Consider the following 19,726-nt stretch of genomic DNA (forward strand, 5'->3'; position numbering starts at 1 on the left):
CAGTTCCAACCCGATGGAAATATAAACCGCCAGCGAAACAGGAAAACCTCTGGAATTTAATGTCGAAATGTTTTTCTCTCTTTCACAGCTGCCAGTGCCACGTCGTCTCCTGCAGTGCTGGGCATCAAAGAGCATAGAGACACTATCAAAGATTACCAGAGATCACAGTCAACTATGCAATTTTATAATATCCAAGGGGACAACAGTATTCATAAAAATCAGTATACAGGTACGAAGAGCGCACATCTGGAAGCCATTGAATGTGCAAACATCTTGTATTCAGCTACACTTTCCAATCGTGTTCAAACCATATCCACTCTCTGCACCAGACAGTAATCACAAGCTACCCTCTGGTCGCCCCTGTGCAGAACGTTATCTGCTTTATCTCTCATAACACCCAGCAGATTCCACAGCCGGCCTCCTCTTCCTGCCAGTACAGCCCTCCCTTATCATTCCCACCAAAGCCTGGCAGCCCTGAGACAGTCACTCAGTTTGATTCACAGCACTTCAGAGCTGGTTTTGTGCTGCACAGCAGTAATGTAGACTGAAAAGCCAGTGGCAGACGCACACACACATACACACACTACAATACTGCCGTTGTTAGTGGGCCCAAGTTGCAGCTTGCAACTTGAGTGGGCACCCAGACATACTACATCCAGACGAGAGCTCTCGCCAGCCTACGCTGGTCAGTGGGAGCATGGGGGAGGGCAAAGTAAACAGAATGAGCTGCAGCCTCCACATCACATAGCAAAGTGGAAATTGAGTTTCAGGATTCCACTGGATGGATGGAGTGCCAAAGCAAAATCCCGTCCCATGGGCTGTGTAAACAACAGAACAGTTGTGGCCAACTCCATTATTCGCTGTTATTTCTCTCTCCAGATCAGCTTCACACTTTTTGATCCTGCTAAATACAGACATTTGCCCTCTGGGGATGTTCTGACTTTTTCACTGATATGAAATGAAGTGTGTTTGCATTAAGTCCCACTGTTAGATGAACAGCAACACACCTTTTATTTGTACTCTTTTCCAGGGTCTGTAAAGCCTTCTTCATATTACTACCCATCGCCCACAAGAGAGGAGCCCAGGAGAACACAGGTAAATTTAAATGCTCTGAATTCCTATCTGCTGCTAGTATTTCTGCTCTTATTCAACCTGCTCAAGTCAAGTGTCACAGGTCGACACAAACTCTAATACTACTCTAAAACCGATATGACTGGGAAAGGCTCATATTGGCAAATTTTGATCTGCCAATCAATCAACTGGTCGAGCTTTATGTAGCATAAGGTAATAAATAGTCGACATAAGTGATGTGTAAAGCTCTTAATTCTCATCATTTAGTCAGGACCACGTGGCTTCACTCGGCTGTTGGTGGAAACGTCTGGTTCTGAATATTTAATGTCCAAATTATGTGTTAAAATATCTAAATATTGCTTGAATTTGAAATGTATCAAAACCAGGGAAAGTTATTGGAAAGCATAATTTGCAATAAGGCTGCATCTAATGCTTATTTTTATCATCAATTAATCTGATGGTTGTTTTTATTATTATTATTTATTTGATAAAATGCCAGAAACAGAGAAAAATAAATGTCACAAACTCTCACACACAAAGATGATGTGTGTAGATTGTTTGTTTGGTTTGAGCAACAGTCCAAAATCCAATGATAACATTTTCAGTCAAATAAAAAAGAGAATAATCAAATTTGCTAATTGCTTTTGTTGATTACTCAATCGATTCATCAGTTAATCATTTGAGGTCCAATTTGCTTCAATGTTGAGACACAGAAAGCAACTGCAGGTATGAACCTTTAAAAAATACATTCTCTTCTAGGAAACTGTTAATAGTCCTGGTACAAGTTTGTTAGTTTGAGATCCTTCCATCGTGCTGTATGAAGCTGGCGAGGACGACCAGCTCTTCCAACCCACTTCACTAACACAAAGAGACTGACACGTATTCGGCTGCAGATAAATGGCGATGCTGGGAACAACCCTGCACGTCAGCTATTGTCTGAGCCAGAGTGGATGTGACTGCTGGGATTGGGGTAGTCTGCGTGCATCTCAGGCATCTGTCACTGCGGGACACGTCCGCCCGTGCCAGATAACGTGTTCAGAGAACGGGCACAGTGAGGAAGGAGGTGGGGGAGTTTTCTCGTGCCCTTCATCACATCACATTTAGATTTGCTAACGTGTGAAGGCAGCCACTACCCCATTTATATCAGACAGAGAATTTTAATCAAACTTATGGTTTTGTACCTGTTGTGTTAGTGTCTCAAACTTGTGGCCGAGAAGATGATTGATTATCTTATTGGTTTATGTAGTTGACAGTAGTGGAAGAAAACTTGACATGAAGAAATAGTTTAGAAAACGCTTTTTTAGTTGCTTTTTTGCCATGAATTAAACAATATGGTTGATATCATCGTCTTCACTTGTCAGCCGAACATGAGAGACGTTACTGAGGGGAAGTATTAACATGTTATTAGCAAATACAAGAAGCTCAAACCTGTCCTTAAAATAATAATTCTTAAGATTAACGAAATGACAAGTGTAGTTTAATACAACAGTCTCCCAAATCGCAGCATCAAAAATCATAGGAGCTTTTCTGGAAAAACGACCAATTTGCACTTATTATAAACCTTTCCATAGTAATCTTTTAAAATGGAATAGTTAAAAGTGGAAGTGCTGGAGGATGTCCTGCCTGTCTCCATCTTACAGCTCCTCTGACTCGATCCTATTGTATTGAACTGCCGTGGTCAGCACAAATCTCAGCGACAAATACACTGCATTTCCTGTGAATGCTTCTAATATTAGACTTTTACTATGAGGCAGCGGAAGTCCTGACTCTGCCTTTTGCTGCACGTCTTCCCTGTTCTCTGTCCCCCTTTCACACTAATTCTCTCCTATCAAATAAAGGTTTAATGCCCCAAAAAAATTCTCGGGAAAAAAACGATGGGATAATCATTAGTCCCACGATGTGGAAATTTGCCATATTACAGCAGCAAGAGTCAAAAATAGGAATCAGTAAGTAATAATAAGTAACATGCAAAACTTAGGTGTTAGGATAATAATTCTCAAGTGTAAGAAAATATAAAAAATGTAGAAAAATATGGATTAGGGTGGAATGGAATAAAAACTAATATATCCAGTGAATGGATTTCACATGAACCATCGTATTGCACAGACAGAATGAATATTGCAGAGTTACAGTTAAACCAAGTTGCAGTGGATCCAGACAAATTCAGTTGACTGATGACGCAGACGAGCTGCTGTTGTAATCAAACATTTTAATCACACTAAACATTTGTAACGATGATGCAAAGTGTTATGCTTCACGTCCAATTTCCTGAGATGTTTTGTCAGGGATTTTGTGTTGATATAATAGTGACGTATAAATGAGTAAAGCTATTTTTTTAACATTTTGTTAACATTTTGTGAACAGTTATTTTTGTTAACCTTGTCTTTTTGTCCTTGCAGCCTGTGTATTTTACAGAAGAGCCGGGCAGGAGGAATTACGACACGTACAGAATGTACCTGCAGCATCCCCACGGCTACGACGACCCGTACCTGGAGGAGGTGATCACCTACCCCCCCGCTGTGGAGTACGGCACACAGCCTCACGGACTGAAATCCACCACCAATTACGTGGACTTTTACGCTAGCACGCGGAGGCCTTCGTACAGGGCGGAGCAGTACCCCGGCTCGCCTGACTCCTGGGTATAGGCCTGCGGACACTCCTGTGATTACGATCAAGCACCTCATCTATGCCTGTGAGCAGGGGGGGGGGCGTGTCTCCAACCTGCAGCAAAGGCAAAGATCCAGTAGTGCACAAAAAAAAACGATGAACTATTTTTCATGAACTTGGCTTTATAAGTGTGTTTGTTTTAAAGTGGATGTGCGTGTGTTGGATGAGGGAGTTCAACCGAGCGATGGCAGATGAAATGATGGAATGATGGAACGTGTGCCAAAGAAGGAAATCAAGGAATGTTTTAGTTTTTTTTATTATATTTTTTTATTTAGGAGAGGAAGATGGAATCATGCTGGGGCTCTGTTGAGGGACGAACCAGGACATTACCGTGACGAGACGTGCGTCCTGCTCTGTCTAGATGTTAGTTTTATTTCCATTATGAAACTCTTAGCTAGTGATAGCATGGTGAAAGGTGTGAGTCATGTGAGCAAGGTCTGCGGAAGGGGTCAAGAGGGGGAATATGTATGTGCTGAAGCCAAAATGGATCATGAACTCATATCTGTAAAAAAACAAAACAAAAGATGAACTTAAAAAACATTGTAACCTAATGATGTTAGATTGTACAGAGGGATCAAGTTGTATCTGTACCTAATGTTGAAGTTGTGTAATGCCATGGAGTCTTGTACATTTCTTTCATCGTATTGTAAATACAGAAAAAAAACCACACACACACAAACCACGTCACCTGTTCTAAACTCATCAGCACTGGTTAAAAAGGACAAACTTGTGCCATGTTAAATCTATAGAGAAATAAATATATGAAGAAGTATGTGGACAAAGATGGCATCATAGCACAAACGTGTTAAAAATAATAAAAGGTCAGTTTTGTTTTTTAAGAGCTCTGTGTAATCGTATTGTTTTCACAGGTTCAGTCCAACCGCATTTCACACTAACTGTTCACTGCCAGTTTCTATACAAGCAAACATGAAACAAGTTTGAGCATGAAATCAAACTGTTCTCGAGCAGTTGTTTACCGCTGCATTTAACAGGTGGAGAGAAGTGGACACAGATATAGTAGACGTGTGCTCAGTAAAGCGCACACCCCCGCCCAAGGCCCAACCGTCGACATGTGATTGTCTAGTTTTTATCATAGAAACATAAAATAAAAAAGGGAAGTGGTCCGATAGCCTGAATAATTTGTTTGTCATACAAAAAATATAAAATTCCTGTATTTGCTCCTTAATCTGCATCTGCACCAAAATGTAATGAGTTCTTTCGGGACCCAAATACTAAATGGTTTGTATTTACAGTATATCCATATAGTGCAGCATATGTGATTTCCTTTTTTCTGTCGCACATCAATGCAACACACTGCAGGCACAGGTGTCAGGGGCTATTTGGGGTTAAGTGTCTTGCCCAAGGACATTTCGGCAAACAGAACGTGGAGGACTGGGATGGAACCACCGAACTTCTGGTTAAAGGAGGACCTTCTGAACCACAGCGAACCTCTGCAGTTTGGTGGAAATCGGTTTAGTAGTTTCCTAAATAAACCAATGACATGATCTCAGCTGCTTATTAGTGGTAGGTGCAGGTTTCTTCCATTTGTTACCACACAACAGCTGGAAAAGGTCTAACCCCACCCCCAATGAAAATGTTTTAAATCCACTAGATGCAGATTTTCATTTGGATCTGCACCATAAAGCTAACACTCTGATACCGACCTCTTTCAACATGCCAGATTTTTCTCATCAAACATAACTGGATGTAACAGATTGAAGAAATTAACAAAAATCAACCTAAATCACAATGTTAAAGATCCTGGATCCACGTTCTAATCCAGATACCACAAGTTAACGGGTTCTCCCCTGATCCGCCACATCCTTCCACCAAGTTTCATGGGAATCCATCCAGTAGTTTCTGTTAACGCTGCTAACTAACAGACACACATATGCTGATTAAAACATTATCTTCTGCTGTGACATTACATTACATTTCATTTAGCTGACGCTTTTATCCAAAGCGACTTACAATAAGTGCATTCAATCATGAGGGTACAAACCCAGAACAACAAGAATCAAGAAAGTACAATTTCTTCAAGAAAGCCAAACTACAAAGTGCTATAAGTAAGTGCCATTTAAGTGCTACTGAATTGTTAGTTTAAACTTTTATTCAAGTCAACGATCGGCAGGTTTCTCCTCTGTAGAGCTTCTGGAGTAAAGGCAGGAGTTAACTTATTAAAACAGAGAGACTTGCTTCAGTCTATTGTTCACGCTGGCCCACTCTGAATGATATCAGCCTCTTCTTTTCTTCTACAAATCAAAACATCTGCCTGTTGTGAGCCTGTTGCATTTTAAAGTCAATTTTACAAAATAAAAAGTGTAAAAAGTCTTATTTTCACATGTTCATTGAGGACGTTGGTTTTCTGCATCACTGAACGACGTGTACTTCTTTGTACAGAGACGTTCAATAAGCCCCAATGGAAAAAATTAGTGTTAAAGTGAATGTATTCAAGTTGCACCGTCTCACTCTATAATTAGATACTGATTCATATTTTTTATATTTTGCTAGGACTTTCCAAATAAGATTACGTAACAATTGTTTTAAAAATAAAACGTTAAGATATTTTAATCTTGCAGCAGCACCACATTTTTATACAAAGGTTCAAACTGAGGAAGATTCATGCATCACTGATTGCAAATGCACTGTTTTATATGTACTTTAATCTTTAGTGGATTTGTTCACATTGCATTGTCTCTATCAGGGAGTTTAAAAACCTGCCTGCATCCATTTAACACTTCAGAATTCATATTTGGAATAAAATCTATTATTAATCAATGTTTTTTTTCAGGATTTTCACAATAAGACGGCTTAATCGTTGCAAAACAATCAAAACAAAGAAACCTTAAACACGTGTTATTTACAAATACACGCGTTGATGAAACACGAGACGTGTTGTTTTCAAAAAAGCTCAGCATCAGAGGGAACATTCAAAAGTGGGGGGCGTGTCTCTGGCACCACACTTCCTGTATCCTCTCGTGTCGTCATCAGCGTGGGAGCATAAAAACAACGGAGGAGGCGTCGTTGAAGAGAAAGAGTTTGTTGCTTTTCTCCTGCTTCTCTACGGAAACTTTTAGAAAATGGTGCAGCATCTGTCCAAACCCGGAGCGAAGGCGGCTCCTCTGCTGAAGGCCGGCCACCCTCCTGCAGGTGAAGCTGCTCCGCACAACAACAAACTGCTTTTCATGCGTTTTGTGTCTGTTGTTTTCCACCGCGAGCTCCTCCTCCTCCTCCTGCTCCTTCACAACACCTCACCCTCTTCTTCTTCTTCTTCTTCTTCTTCACTCTAATGTCTTTCTCCCTAAGACACGAGGAGATTCGCTTTGGTGGCTGTGATCGTGTTAATTGCGTCCGAGCAGCGTTTGCACGGATCTCGCCCACATGCTCAGATCCACAGGCCTCGGTCCGTGAGAGCAAACCCGAAAAGAACGCAGTGTTTTTCTACAAGCTGCGTGCGATGCAAAACACCGTCGTGCCAAACGTGCGCATCGCAAAATCAGCTCTTTCTGTCTTGACGCGTTATTTAATGATTGCACGTTAAAACTGAGTGGTGCATAGTAACAGAAGTACCAAGGTGTTGGGACTGTTTGATTTAAATACATTATTTGTAATTTTTGAAATAATCTAGTTTTAGGACCTCTTTGTTCATGTCTGGCAATATCAATAATTATGTGGTTTAATGTCGCATTTCTTTTACTTTTAAAGGTTTTTAAATGAAGGTTGTGTTTTTAAAAACTTGATAAAAAGCAAAATCTTTTTTATAAATCTGAGGGTTTTTTTATTAAGCCCAGCCCTGATTTAGGTCCCAAACCAGAATATAGGAAAGACCACTGGAGACCAATCTTTTTTTATTTTATAGAGATGTTTAATTTTTCAGCTCTAAAAGTAAATGTTTCGTAAGGAAAGTTGACAGTTTGTGTAACCGATTTTGTTTTTCTCTCTCTCTCTCTCTCCCCCTTTAATCTCCTTGCGGGACCCTTCAGATTTATCCCCCCCCCAGGTTGGGACCCAGTGCTCGACTCAGACTCGAGACCCCGCTGCTGTAACTAAACCATCTGTGTGGTGTTTTTTTCCCAGTAGACATTTTGACTGGTCACAGTGGGAAACACGCAGGTGTAAACGATGAAGTTCATCAGTGGGGATAAAACGCAGCCGTCATCAGGTTCGCCTGTGACTCTCCCACTGTGACAAGATTAACATCACGTTTCCAGGGAAACTAAAAGTAACCAGAGAAAATGATCTGCCATGTCAGCAGCATTTTCTGATAAACTTCCCCCTAATAATGAAACTTTATTTGTATAGCAACTTTCAAATCAACGCTACAAAGGGCTTTACTATTAAAATAAACATGATGTGATAATGTTCCAAGTCTCCATTGCTGCTTCGTCAGTTTTGTCCATATCCCTAACGATTTGAAGAAATGAACGTTGAGCATAAATTAACCCTAATAGCATTTTGAGTTTGAGTGTAAACAACAAGTAGGTTTTCATTTAGATATGAGTCATAATCAGAATGTGTTCTGTAACATCTAAATGGCAGTATAAACACTATTCTCTTAGCGACTCATGTAAACAAGAACAAAATCATGTCGGCTTTAGAATGACCTCATTGTTGGACTGTTCCTGTCCATGTTAACAGTCGTAAGACTGAAAACAGTCATGAGTTGATTCACAGAGTTTCTCAAACCATTTGTTTATCTTTTTCCTCAGAAGCGTCAGGATCCCATGCATACTGAAGATACACTAATCTTATACATCTGCAAAGCACGACTGCATACAAACAATCGCTCCTCCCCTCCCCGCCAGCTAACATATTTAACCTTTCCTTCGTTCTGGGTCAACAGTGAAGGCTGGAGGTAAACGAGTGGCCAAGAAAAGCCTGGAGGACGGAACCACCCATGGGAACCAGGACAAGGATACCAAGCGGTCTGATAAATTGAGGTAGGCCTGCAGTCTGCATGTACAACCTCTAAAGAAAAGGTTTGAGGTGTTAACGCAACACTTTTACTACCTTGAAATAGCAGCTTCATATTTAGTTTAATTATACACAGACTTGAAAAAAAGGACAATGAAGTGTCTTTCACTCCCACTTCTCAGCCCGATCGTCTGTACCTGCTCTGTTAACTTTAGTGAGCAGGTACGATCTCCTCTGACTGATAGTCGCAGCTTAAATTTGATTAAAACAGCTCTAATATTTAGCGAGTAACATTTTGAAATGTAAAGATTTCTTAACAGGGTTCGTTTTATTTGTTACAGCAGCAGCTCTTTTGCTTCAGGAAGCCGGGTATCATGGGTAATATCCAGTGATCAGTTGTGTTTCAGCTCCATTAGCAGGAATACACAGTCAACACATTGAAAGTTGCACGGTGTTGCTTTAATTCCTAAGTACATGATTACAAATGTTGCTTCAAACTTTACGATGTTAACACGTCCAGCAGCATTTTCGTCAATTACTGAGATTTGCTTTAAAGTTGAGCTAAACTCTTTCCGCAGGTCCGTTGCCACTGCCAACAGAATGCAGCAAGTGGGCATACTCCTGGCCGGAACTCTCGACAAGGTAAACACAAACATTGCCCCCTTTTTTAAAAAGCCACTCTTGTACTTTGCATGTTGAGTAAAGCTACTATGAGGCAGACCCAATCATTTGCGGCCCCTCGGAGGCCTCTGCCCCGCCGCCCATCATAAAACTCTCGCCTGACGTCTTTTTACAGCTGAGCCATGACTTCCCCGAGACGCCGGTGAGCGTGAGGCACAGCAAGCTGCGCCCTGCGGTGGAGAAGACCCACTCGCCCCGCACGGTTCTCATTCAGCAGCCGAGGAAGTTTTGAACGGCGTCTGTGTTTCCGACTGCGCCCGGGGGGGGAGCGGCGTGAAGTCAACTGTGAAAGACAAACATGAGGTGTTAGACACACGAGGGGTTCTGACAGGTTGTTTGTGATGTGTTGATGGAAAGAGGGCTCTCATCACGCTCTCTGTTTACTCTGTAGAAAAGTGAAGATGCCTTTTTTTTTTTTTTCAGGCGTTTCTTGATTGTCAGAATATTCTAAACCCAGGTTGTAGTTGTGTTTTCCAGCCGATGGAATGAACGATGGCAGGGTGGTACCAGCATGTTGAGAGGGGGGGGTTGTAAGTGAGGCTTTTGGGACTGTTTAAAAACAATGTATTGCTTGGCACTTATTAGAGTTAATAAAAAAAAATAAAAAAATTGCATGATATAACCTTATAGCAGACTTGTACTTAATTTCTTTAGTTTTCTTTTGCAGTAAGCAGCAACAGTCCCTAGGTGGCAGCATATAGCCATTTATAAACAGATCTTGATGTACTTTTATAAATCAAACTTGTTGTAAGCAAAATATTAATAAAAAACTTCCATTACTACTTCAGACCTTTCTTCAGTTTTATATATTTGCCTGTTCATCATCTTAACTAATCTCCAATGACTTGTTGTGCTCCACTAGTAGCAGACCAGGTTGTGGAACTGTTTCTGACAGGTCTTTTGGGGAACGTGCTCATTGCTTTGACAACATGCGTTCAACAAACCTCAGTGGAAGAGAACTTCAAGTTGTTCTTTGGATATTATCACTTTAATGGTATCTTCTATAAATGCAGGCTTTATGAAACCAGGCCTGTGGTGCATCATAAACAAGGTGGTGGAAGAACGGAGATGGAAAAACAAACTGGATCATAAACATCCTCCTGGTTCCCTGTTGACATTCCTCAGCCTGCTCACATTACAGGTTTTACACTCTAGTTTCTGTCAGGTCATGTTGGTGCTGAGGAATAAACGCCACTAGGTGGCAGGAGACATGTGTAAATACAACTGCAGCATATTTCCCAACGGGTGATAAAGTTAAAACTATATAGCGTTCCTCAAAAGGTTTCTCATCACAAGTTGGTGTACATTCAAAACGTAAGAAGGATGTGTTCTCTGTACTCAAGTATATAATGAATGAATTAATAACTAAGTTTGATTTCGCACAACTGAAATGGCAAACGACCACATGGAATTACAAAACACACCAACACCACAATATAGATGTGGGGGGAGGATATAAAGTATTTTATTTTCTTTATATCTAGAAAACTAGTAATTCATGCATTGCCCAGATAATCTGAAAATGCAAAAGAATCTTTTGTATGTCGAAATTTCTTGAATGAAAATATATATTTCATATGCTTATTTATATAATAACCTGGTTCGCACATCACAATATAAAGTGAAGCACAAACAGTGTATTTTATTTTATTCTCATTAATGAAACATTTTAATGATTTGATAAGTGCATAATTAAAAAACAGTTGTAACAACTTATTTGGACGCAGGTTTTTCCTCAAATTAAATTTCATAGTAAGTTCAACTCAAACTTTAAATTTCATTAGCAATGACATTTAGTTTAAATACTGTCCCATATTGAGTGTGATAGTCCCATATTTAGATTTTTTTAATTTATCCACTATACGTACCCTTGTAGTATTAACAGCTACAACAATGCACAACCTGACATCACAGGAAGTGTAAGAGTAAAAAACAATAGCTATGTTATTGCCAAGCTCTAAAGAGGTTGACCCTGAACATTCAAGTATGTGTGTGACTCTGTCTGTTTGCACCAAAAAGCCCCCAAACAATATCTGCCACTTGTGCGTTTGCCAGAGAAAGTACACGACTGATCTCCTCGTAAACACAATGTGTCGACCCCAGATTCTTTGCGATGCTCATGCTGTCTGCACAGGCCTCGGACACCATCTGTGTGTGAAGTTCACAGACCTCTCTGGCTCTGCTGGAGGAGCCGAGCAGTTGGTGGTCTGCTTGTGACTTGCAGACATGGCTGATCTTCACTGCCAGTTTTTCTGCCCAGTCCCCCCAGTCACCCCCCCATCTGAGGAGCCTCGCTGACCCCGGGACGCCCACACCACACTGCTGAGAAAACACACTGAGGAGGGGGACGACTCAGAAGATGTGGTCTGTCGTCCCCAAATGTCCTCACCACAGTAGGATGTGACAGGCTCACTGCACAATGATAAAGATGTTGCAGCATACACTGTCAACAATACTGAATTACATTTAGAAAAATAACTTGAACCAATTGTTTTATGATATTACTCTGTTCAGCATTACTTAAGTGAGACTGGTTTTGCACATAAGCTGCATAAAATATTATTACCACATGAGGTCGCTATAGTCTAAGATGTATTGTGCGCTTCACTCTAATCAGACCAGGGTGAATCCTACTTTCTAACAAGCCTTGCAGTGTATTTTCATGCAATTATACATTAACATAAGCATTCATTTGCACGTTTGAAGCTGTTGCATGATTATAAATTTACCAGATTTTGTTTTAAAGGATTGCCCGATTATGATATTTCTGTCCTTCCACGGAAATACAATTTAAATTAAGCTATAGGCTAAAATGTATTATAAGATGTTGAGGTTTAGAAATCTACAGCACATCCAGATTCAACAGTATAAATAGAAAGGTACAGATTGGCATCCTGCTTTTAACAGCCACTTACACAAACCTAAATCAAATACACAAACACTTCGACTCATCTTTCGACCTATCATCTTCTTCTAATGTCCATTAGTGAGGAGGAGGTTACTCAGTGAAACATCTAAGATTGTTAACAGTTGGACAACCTGTAGTTTGCGTCAGTTTGATTTTTAGAACAAGCAGAGATTGAACTGGTGACAGGAGTGTGTAATTCAGGCAGTTTTGCAGGAGGTGTTCAGATTATTGACTTAAATAAAAAAATTCATAAACACGGACAAAATATATCAACAATACGAGACCAATCTTCCTTTTGACAGATATGAGACGTTAAAGCAGAGCAACTGCTGTCGTCAGTCCAGGTGGTGCCATGTTACTTTTTATACCCTTTGAGTTTTTAATGCAGCCGTGCATCAGATTTTATGAGCAGCTTTGTGTCTGCACAGCAGCAAACAACTACAGACACATTTAGAGCAGAACTCTTTTTATAACATGAATGATTCTGATATAAAATAGAAGTACAATTGAGGATTATCTTTAATTCTCACTCAACATATAGATTTTCAACATATTTTAATATAAAATGGCCCAAAGCTCAACGTGACGGCTTCAAATAGCTTGATTTGTACGAACAATCCAAAACCAGCTTGAATCTGAAAATATTTGGTCCTATTCCTTATATCATTTAACGGTTATGTTGCTGATTATTTAAATATTTATGGATTCATTGATCAATAAACTGATCACTTCAGCTTTGACTCTGAAATGTAGCCGACAGGAACATTTGAATAAATTAGCTACACAAAATGAAAATAGGCCTAAAGAAGCAAAGTGTGGATCAAATAAATGAGTAAATGAATCTTCATGATCAGTCTCAAGTGCTGATTTATCAATGGTGCAGATTCTTAATCTGTGTAATAGACAGAGGACTCATGTTTAATGACCTGCCAACCAAAATCTGGCACACCAATGTTTTTTAAGTGTTTTTCAGACTGGGTAGATCTAACTCTAACAACCTCTGAAAAGACAAAAGGAAGAGTTCAGTTATCCTCACGTGTTCTTGTTGTCGGAAAGGCTTTGAAACCACATTCATTGGAAATAAAGCCGCAATTAATTATAATTAAACTGCTTAAGATAAATAAGAGAATCAGAATCGGGTTTTATTACCATGCAGGTATACACACACAAAGGAATTTGCTGTGGTGTATTTGTGCAAGTATAAATATAAAAAATATAAAAAAATAGGAAACAAAATTAAATATAAACAACACTACAAGCACCAGGAGGGATTGTGCAATACGTTGTAAATATACGTAAATGTACAAATAATTGTTCATTAGAAATAATAAGATAAACAAAACACAAATAAATCAATAGATATATATATAGAAAGATAGATAGATAGAAAGAAAGAAAGAAAGAAAGAAAGAAAGAAAGAAAGAAAGAAAGAAATCATCCTGGTTCTCTGCATCCCTCACACATGACCTCATGCTGGGAGGAGGAGGTGGAGGAGGAGGAGCCCGGCGGCCCGCAGCCTGCCCACCTTTGGCGGATCAACTGGGGGAACTGGAGTCCTTGTGGAGACCTTACGCCGGAGGACCGGGAAAACTTTTATACTTTTTTGTACTTTGCTCTCCATGACATTTAACAGGTAAGACTTTTACCAGCACACTCGCGGGGCGGTGGGTGGGGGGCGAAGAGAAGTCGGTTAACCGGTGGAGAAGCGGTGACAGGGAGTTTGTTTTAGCCGCGGTGGGGGAGTTGGTTCTTGGGGAGGAATGTCGGGACATGTCCCTGAAAGCAGCCGTCACCTCCAGCCCCGCAGCCCCGGAGCACCGCTGTCTGTCAGCGGGGGAACTTCTCTCCTCTCAGCCTCTGAACTTCCTGCGTGGACATTTACTCCTTCTACTACTTTAACGTTGTGGCTGCGTTAAGCTGCGTGTTAACCGCGCTAGCTGCCTGGTTAGCTCAAGTAGCGGTGTTTGGTTAGTTTGGTGTGAACCGGACTTAACGGGACTCACCATGAGTCGCTGGGAAAACCAACGAGGAAGAAGTTTCACTTTTATCCTGCAACACGTGACTTTTACTTCACCGTCGCCATGGTGATACTTAAGGGCTGAAACGATAAGTCGATGGATTAGTCGGTTCATTAGTCGATTTGGATTCGTTTAACTTTTACTTCTACATGTTTTCATTGGCGTTTCCCTCTAAAATTGGCTGCAACTCATGATCACTTAAAACAAATATTTGTCAGTGTCAGGAGATGTTGGTCACAGAAAGTTGACATCCTAAAGTTGGACTGACAGTCCCAAAGATACTTCAGGCTGGAAAGTGAAAAAACTTCAATATGTATCATAATGTAAATTTCATCAATGGCAATATAACAACAGTCTAATACATCAATATTGTGCACAGTAAGGAAGTATTGTACATAGATAGATAGATAGATAGACAGACAGACAGACAGACAGACAGACAGATAGATACTCTACAGTCAAACACAGGAGCATGAGTATAATAAAAGATGAGTCAAAATGAGTCAAGAATAAGTTCACTGCAGTGAGATGAAAGTCCAGCCACAAAAACTACTACAAAGCTGTCACTGTCACGAAGTATGTGTTAATGGAGATAATATTTTTGTTGCTATTTTTGATTTTATACACTTAAGTATTGATTGATAGATACATTGAAAAAAATCAGTTTACACAAAGCCACAGCAGAATATCCCATATTGTTTGTTACTGTATTTCCTAACTTGCCTTAAGATAAACACACTTTCTTAAAGACCCTTCAATGGTGTGTCATCCTCATTGTGCAGTATGTCATGCTTATTGTGGAGTCACATCCCATTCGGTCGGATGCACGTGCAGTTCATTACTTTTCTTGGAGCTGTGTGGTCTTGTTTGATGCTAATGTTAGTCTCTATTTTGTGATTGGAGGCGGTGGTTTTCAAAGCTGCAAACCCAGCCCAGATGAAGTGGTAGGCTTCAGGCTAGAGGACTGTAATCTAGTCCTCCCACATAGGATTGAGTCATTGAAGTTTGAACTCGGCTGGTTGTGTGTGACTTTTCTGTTTCCAGTATATTTTCAGTGGAGGAATCCTCTTGTAGCTCAGCCAGGTGCTTTGAAAAAACCAGCACTCTGATTTTTTTCCTCTTGAGAAGCAGCCTCTAAATGCCAGGATGCACCTTTGATCATTGTCAGCACATGAAGTCATTGATTCAACGTACACTCGGAGCAAGTGTTAAGAAGTCTTCATAACCTTGCAACCTCTTTTATCTTGATAGAACCTGCCACAGCATTTGCCATTTCCTATGTCGAGTTACGCGTCTCAATCTGCCGTCAATAGCAATTCCACTGTATATGCCACGGTGTTGATTTTTCCATTTTAAACTCAACAGGTGGAACAGGCTTAGCTGCTGACAGTCGTGCTGACAGCCGGTTCGCCTGGAAATATTCAGTGTTAACTTTCCAACATCATATCAGGCAATTTTACGCAGATTATGGATTTGTATGCCGCAATGCCAAGGCCAGAGCAACCCCAATTGTCTACCAACTGCAGCGTTATGAGGCGTTTGTTCGGCAGAGCACTCAACTTATTGAAAGTGCCACAAGAGTTTACCTCCCAGTCTCTTCAGAGCCTAGTTCCCATGGTCCCCAGCCAGTTGGCCAGTAACAGAGGCTGGCATTGGAGTCGCATTGTTATGGCTGAGGAGGGAAAGTTATTAGAGCCAGTGACCTGACAGACAGCACATACTGAGCTGTTGTTGAGGATGATGATCATTATTGTGTACCGTTTGAAAGGGGCCACTCACCGTAGGAGCACATGGTTCCAACAGGAAATGCCGAGTTTTTAGAGGTTAGTTGGGTTCAGGACCTTCACTATAACTAAGATAGGGTTAGGGTTAGGGGGTTAGGGGTTAGGGTTGAATGTAACAATATGGTGATGCCATATAACCAAACCTTACCACAAATATAAGCAGCATCATGATGCCCTTTATCAATCAGTCCTAGTTCTTTTGCACAAAAACCTGTTTGGTGCCTTTCAAATTAATTCTGGTGGATTAAGTATGTAAAGTAAAGTTGAATTTGTGTAATTCTTTATTTCTTTTTTTGGGGGTTAATGTGGAAGTTGTCAATCCACTAACATCTACATTATAGTGCAGGTATGATCACTCAATCATGATTGTACCAAAATGGTCATGTGGACACATGCTCTGTGAGAAAATAAAATATAGCTTGGCCTAACCTACGATAATAATTTTGTGATTTACATTTGTTATCGTGATAATTGAGATTTGCGGTATCACGGTTCCGCTGCCTTTTATGGGGATACAATATTGTTGATGTTTTTATCACGTTACAGAATCGTTACACCCCTTACTGAGTTCCATACCTGGAGAGAAACACTCTCCTTCAATAAGACACTTGATGTTGCAAAAACCAAACATGCCTAACAGAGCAAAATGAAAGTATTGTGAAATTATTATCCCTCTAAGCGGAGATGCATGTTCTCAACATCATATGTGAGTCATGAAGCTCTTAAATGTCTCGATTTCATTCACTGTCAGCTCTCATTAGTTCTCAGTGTTGGACGGAGGATCACACACATTATCTGGGGTCAGTGCTACTGGCAAAGTTGGGTTTTGCAATTGAATTTGCTCAAGTTTCTTAAGTACTCATGACAATTCATGTATCAACTTGCTTCCTCACAATTTATTTGCCCCATTTACCCTTAGGTCATCTATTCAAAAATGGCAAAATGACAGGCGTGCATATTGAGTTGCCTTTGTATTTCACTGATTGTTTTGGCCCTTGTATGAGGCATTCCTCTGAGTTACACACCAAGAATTTATCATAGCAGAAGTACAGTATTTTCTGTAGTGGAAGTTGAAAGTCCAGGTGAGCAGGCATATATACGTTTCCAAGGTCTGTGCACGTGTGCATGTGCACTCATGCTTGCATGTGTGTTTCTAGAGCACGTGTGTGTGTTTGGCATGTTTCCTACTAACAGCTGTTACTGATTTACATTTTTGTCAAGCCTTTTTCGAACGCCCCAGAGAGCAATTCAGTGGTGCAAAGCGCCTCCGACATACTAAAGTGTGAAATCCAGTATTTGTAGCAAGGTTCTTTAAAAAGAACCATAACAATGTGACTAAATATTAATTTAGTCAAAACTTTTATTGGGATTCTGATAAATACTGTGGGGTCGTAAAGACTGAGACCACTTTCCCATTCAAGTGAAGTGGAGAGTGGTGATAGACTCATCATATTAAGGCCTCAACACACAGAGGGTTCTTCCTATAGAGCGAAAGCCCTCAAGAACTTTACGACTTCACAGTGGGACAGCCCCGAATCCTCGTAGACTTTGTGGGAAAGTTTGTCAAAGTGTGAGTCTTTAAAGTCTAACACTGGAACTGGGTGCACCCAGCTTGATGTATTCCAGCCATAACAATGAATTAAACCATTTTTTTCCTATGCTAGTCTCTGAGTCAGACCTGTCAACTTTTTTGTCTATGCTACAATTCAGTCTGTAATAGGCAGTTGCACATTAAAGACTGAACAGCAGTTTGACTCATACATGCATTGAGTTTGTTTTCCTCCAAGGGCGGTTGCCCCTCAACCCCCAACCTCCTTGCCTTCTTCACACATGAATTACATTTATTGTTTTTTTATACACTAAATGTTTAATACTGAAATTGTTTCATTTAATAAAGCCTCAGAGAGACTGGCTAAGAATAAACATGCACCCCAAAATTGACAAGTGGTGGTGACATCTTATCTGCAAAGGGCTTTTGGGTCTTAAGCCCTGTTGAATGTGTAGTTACTTGAAGCCTGATACACAAGGCATGTTGTTGGATTCAAGTTCATCATGTGGCTGTCGCTGTTAAATAATGTAATTTGTCCTGGTAAGATGCCGAATCATTTATTTGACCCTCTGGCCGACAAACCTCAGTGTGAGGAGAATCTCTCCTTGTGCTTGCAGAAACTTCCTGTAGACTTTAAACACTACTTGTTAATGTTTTACCCTTAATCAAATAGCAGACTTCCTGGGAGGCTAATGTCGAATTAAGTGTAAGCAGCAAGGAAACAGCTTTATTTATATTTACCTCAGATGGCCAATAACACTTTGATTGTTATGGCAAATCAGTAATAGAGTGATAGTAATGGGGGATACGGTTTAATCAGCAGTGATAAGGGGAGTTATTGACCGTAACCCTGATGCGGTGGTTGTTGTAACTCAGTTTTCAGTTTAGTATGCGGCTGGTTGATCATTTCTGAAGAGAGGTGGTAGCTGGTTTAGCTTGAGGAGTGTGTAATTATAGAGTTTCAACTAAGAGAAAAGAAAAAGAGAGAATAAACTTAAAAGGTAGTCCTGCTTTATAGAGCTGCTATATAGACATGCACAGACATTTTCCTGGAATCTTCTAGAGGGGCTGTATGTGAGAAAGCCTCGAGTCAAAAACACTTTCCATAGCAATATTTGTACATCATATTTGTACATCATGCTCTACTCAAGTGCTACCCCTCGCCTCAAGAAACTGGGTCTGGAGTTGGTGTCTGAAAACAGGTTACGTTAACTCCTCTGAGTCTACATTACACACTGATCTGTAAAGTTATATCAGTGTAGGTTGTACAGTATGTAAGCGTAGTTTTTTTATTTTAATCTGTGTAAAGCAGGGAGGGTAGTATTTATCTGGAGAGGATGTGCAACAATTCTTCTTATTCCGACGTTTTAGTTTCAAGTTTTGTCTCTTTCCAGAGCCTGGGGTATAACTGTGAATTCAGAGCAATGATCCCCCTCTAAAACATGCCTTGACACTTCTAGTGCAACGCAGGTCTGATAATGAAGACACAGGACCAAAGTCACAACTACACCCACATGTTGGCCTGCATCTGGATTTAATCAGTCACATTAGAGATGATCAAGGACAAGTGGCCACAGAGGGCTAAATCTGTCTTTCCAAAATGACAGCACCTTTCCCATGGCAGTCTAATGAGTAGATCAGACTTGTTATCCTTTTTTAATGTCACGCTGAGCCGTGCAGCTAGTCCTCCTCAATAACAGACCAGCTGGCTCTGCCCCAAGCTAGAACTGAATCCGCGTGTGTATGTGATGGGATGGTATGATTTCCCACAAGGTAGCTCCTTTTCTCATCATTTAGTTAAAAAAAATACTCCCTTGGAATTTCTTATATCCTCGCAGAAGAAGTACAAACAGGTATCAAATTAAATTAAAAGCCAGTGTGTAGTAGGGTGTTGAGCCACCATAGACCTAAAAGCTTCAGTGTGCATTAGAGGTGTAGCCGCACACAAAAATCACAGTTTGGTATGTAACTCGGCTTTGAGGTGACAGTTTGATATGTTTTTGGGACAACAAGAAAAAGAAATAAAGAACATTAAACAGCTTCTTTTTTTGTTCTTTTTAAAATTCAAACATTGGTTTGTTAACGATCGATTACAGGTTTCAATTACTTTCAGCACATGTTTCAAATCTGTGTT

General features: G+C 40.4%; 3 protein-coding genes across 9 annotated transcripts in view; all 3 read left to right on the forward strand.

Annotated features, from left to right (window-relative positions):
- Positions 1-4,577, forward strand: part of pkp4 (plakophilin 4) — a 76,844-nt gene extending 72,267 nt beyond the window's left edge. For all 5 annotated transcript variants that reach the window (XM_035174416.2, XM_035174414.2, XM_035174418.2 and 2 more), the window contains 3 exons: positions 89-229; positions 1,031-1,095; positions 3,471-4,577. In XM_035174416.2, coding sequence (XP_035030307.1) covers positions 89-229; positions 1,031-1,095; positions 3,471-3,716 — 452 coding nt within the window. In that variant the 3' untranslated portion in view covers positions 3,717-4,577. The remainder of the gene's footprint in view (positions 1-88; positions 230-1,030; positions 1,096-3,470) is intronic.
- Positions 4,578-6,703: 2,126 nt separating this feature from the next.
- Positions 6,704-10,120, forward strand: dap1b (death associated protein 1b). Its single transcript, XM_035175198.2, has 4 exons — positions 6,704-6,888; positions 8,582-8,678; positions 9,231-9,294; positions 9,449-10,120. Exons 1-4 carry the CDS (start codon positions 6,819-6,821, stop codon positions 9,563-9,565), a joined length of 348 nt encoding a protein of 115 aa, XP_035031089.1. The 5' UTR covers positions 6,704-6,818; the 3' UTR covers positions 9,566-10,120.
- Positions 10,121-13,748: 3,628 nt separating this feature from the next.
- tanc1b (tetratricopeptide repeat, ankyrin repeat and coiled-coil containing 1b) overlaps positions 13,749-19,726 on the forward strand; it is a 105,907-nt gene continuing 99,929 nt past the window's right edge. For 2 of the 3 annotated variants that reach the window (XM_035174010.2, XM_035174012.2), the window contains exon 1: positions 13,749-13,874. The gene's annotated coding sequence lies outside the window, so the exon portion shown is untranslated. The remainder of the gene's footprint in view (positions 13,875-19,726) is intronic. The other variant, XM_035174011.2, reaches the window with a different exon arrangement.

This window comes from Hippoglossus stenolepis, chromosome 13, assembly GCF_022539355.2.
Source record: "Hippoglossus stenolepis isolate QCI-W04-F060 chromosome 13, HSTE1.2, whole genome shotgun sequence".
NCBI classification, from domain to species: Eukaryota; Metazoa; Chordata; class Actinopteri; order Pleuronectiformes; family Pleuronectidae; genus Hippoglossus; species Hippoglossus stenolepis.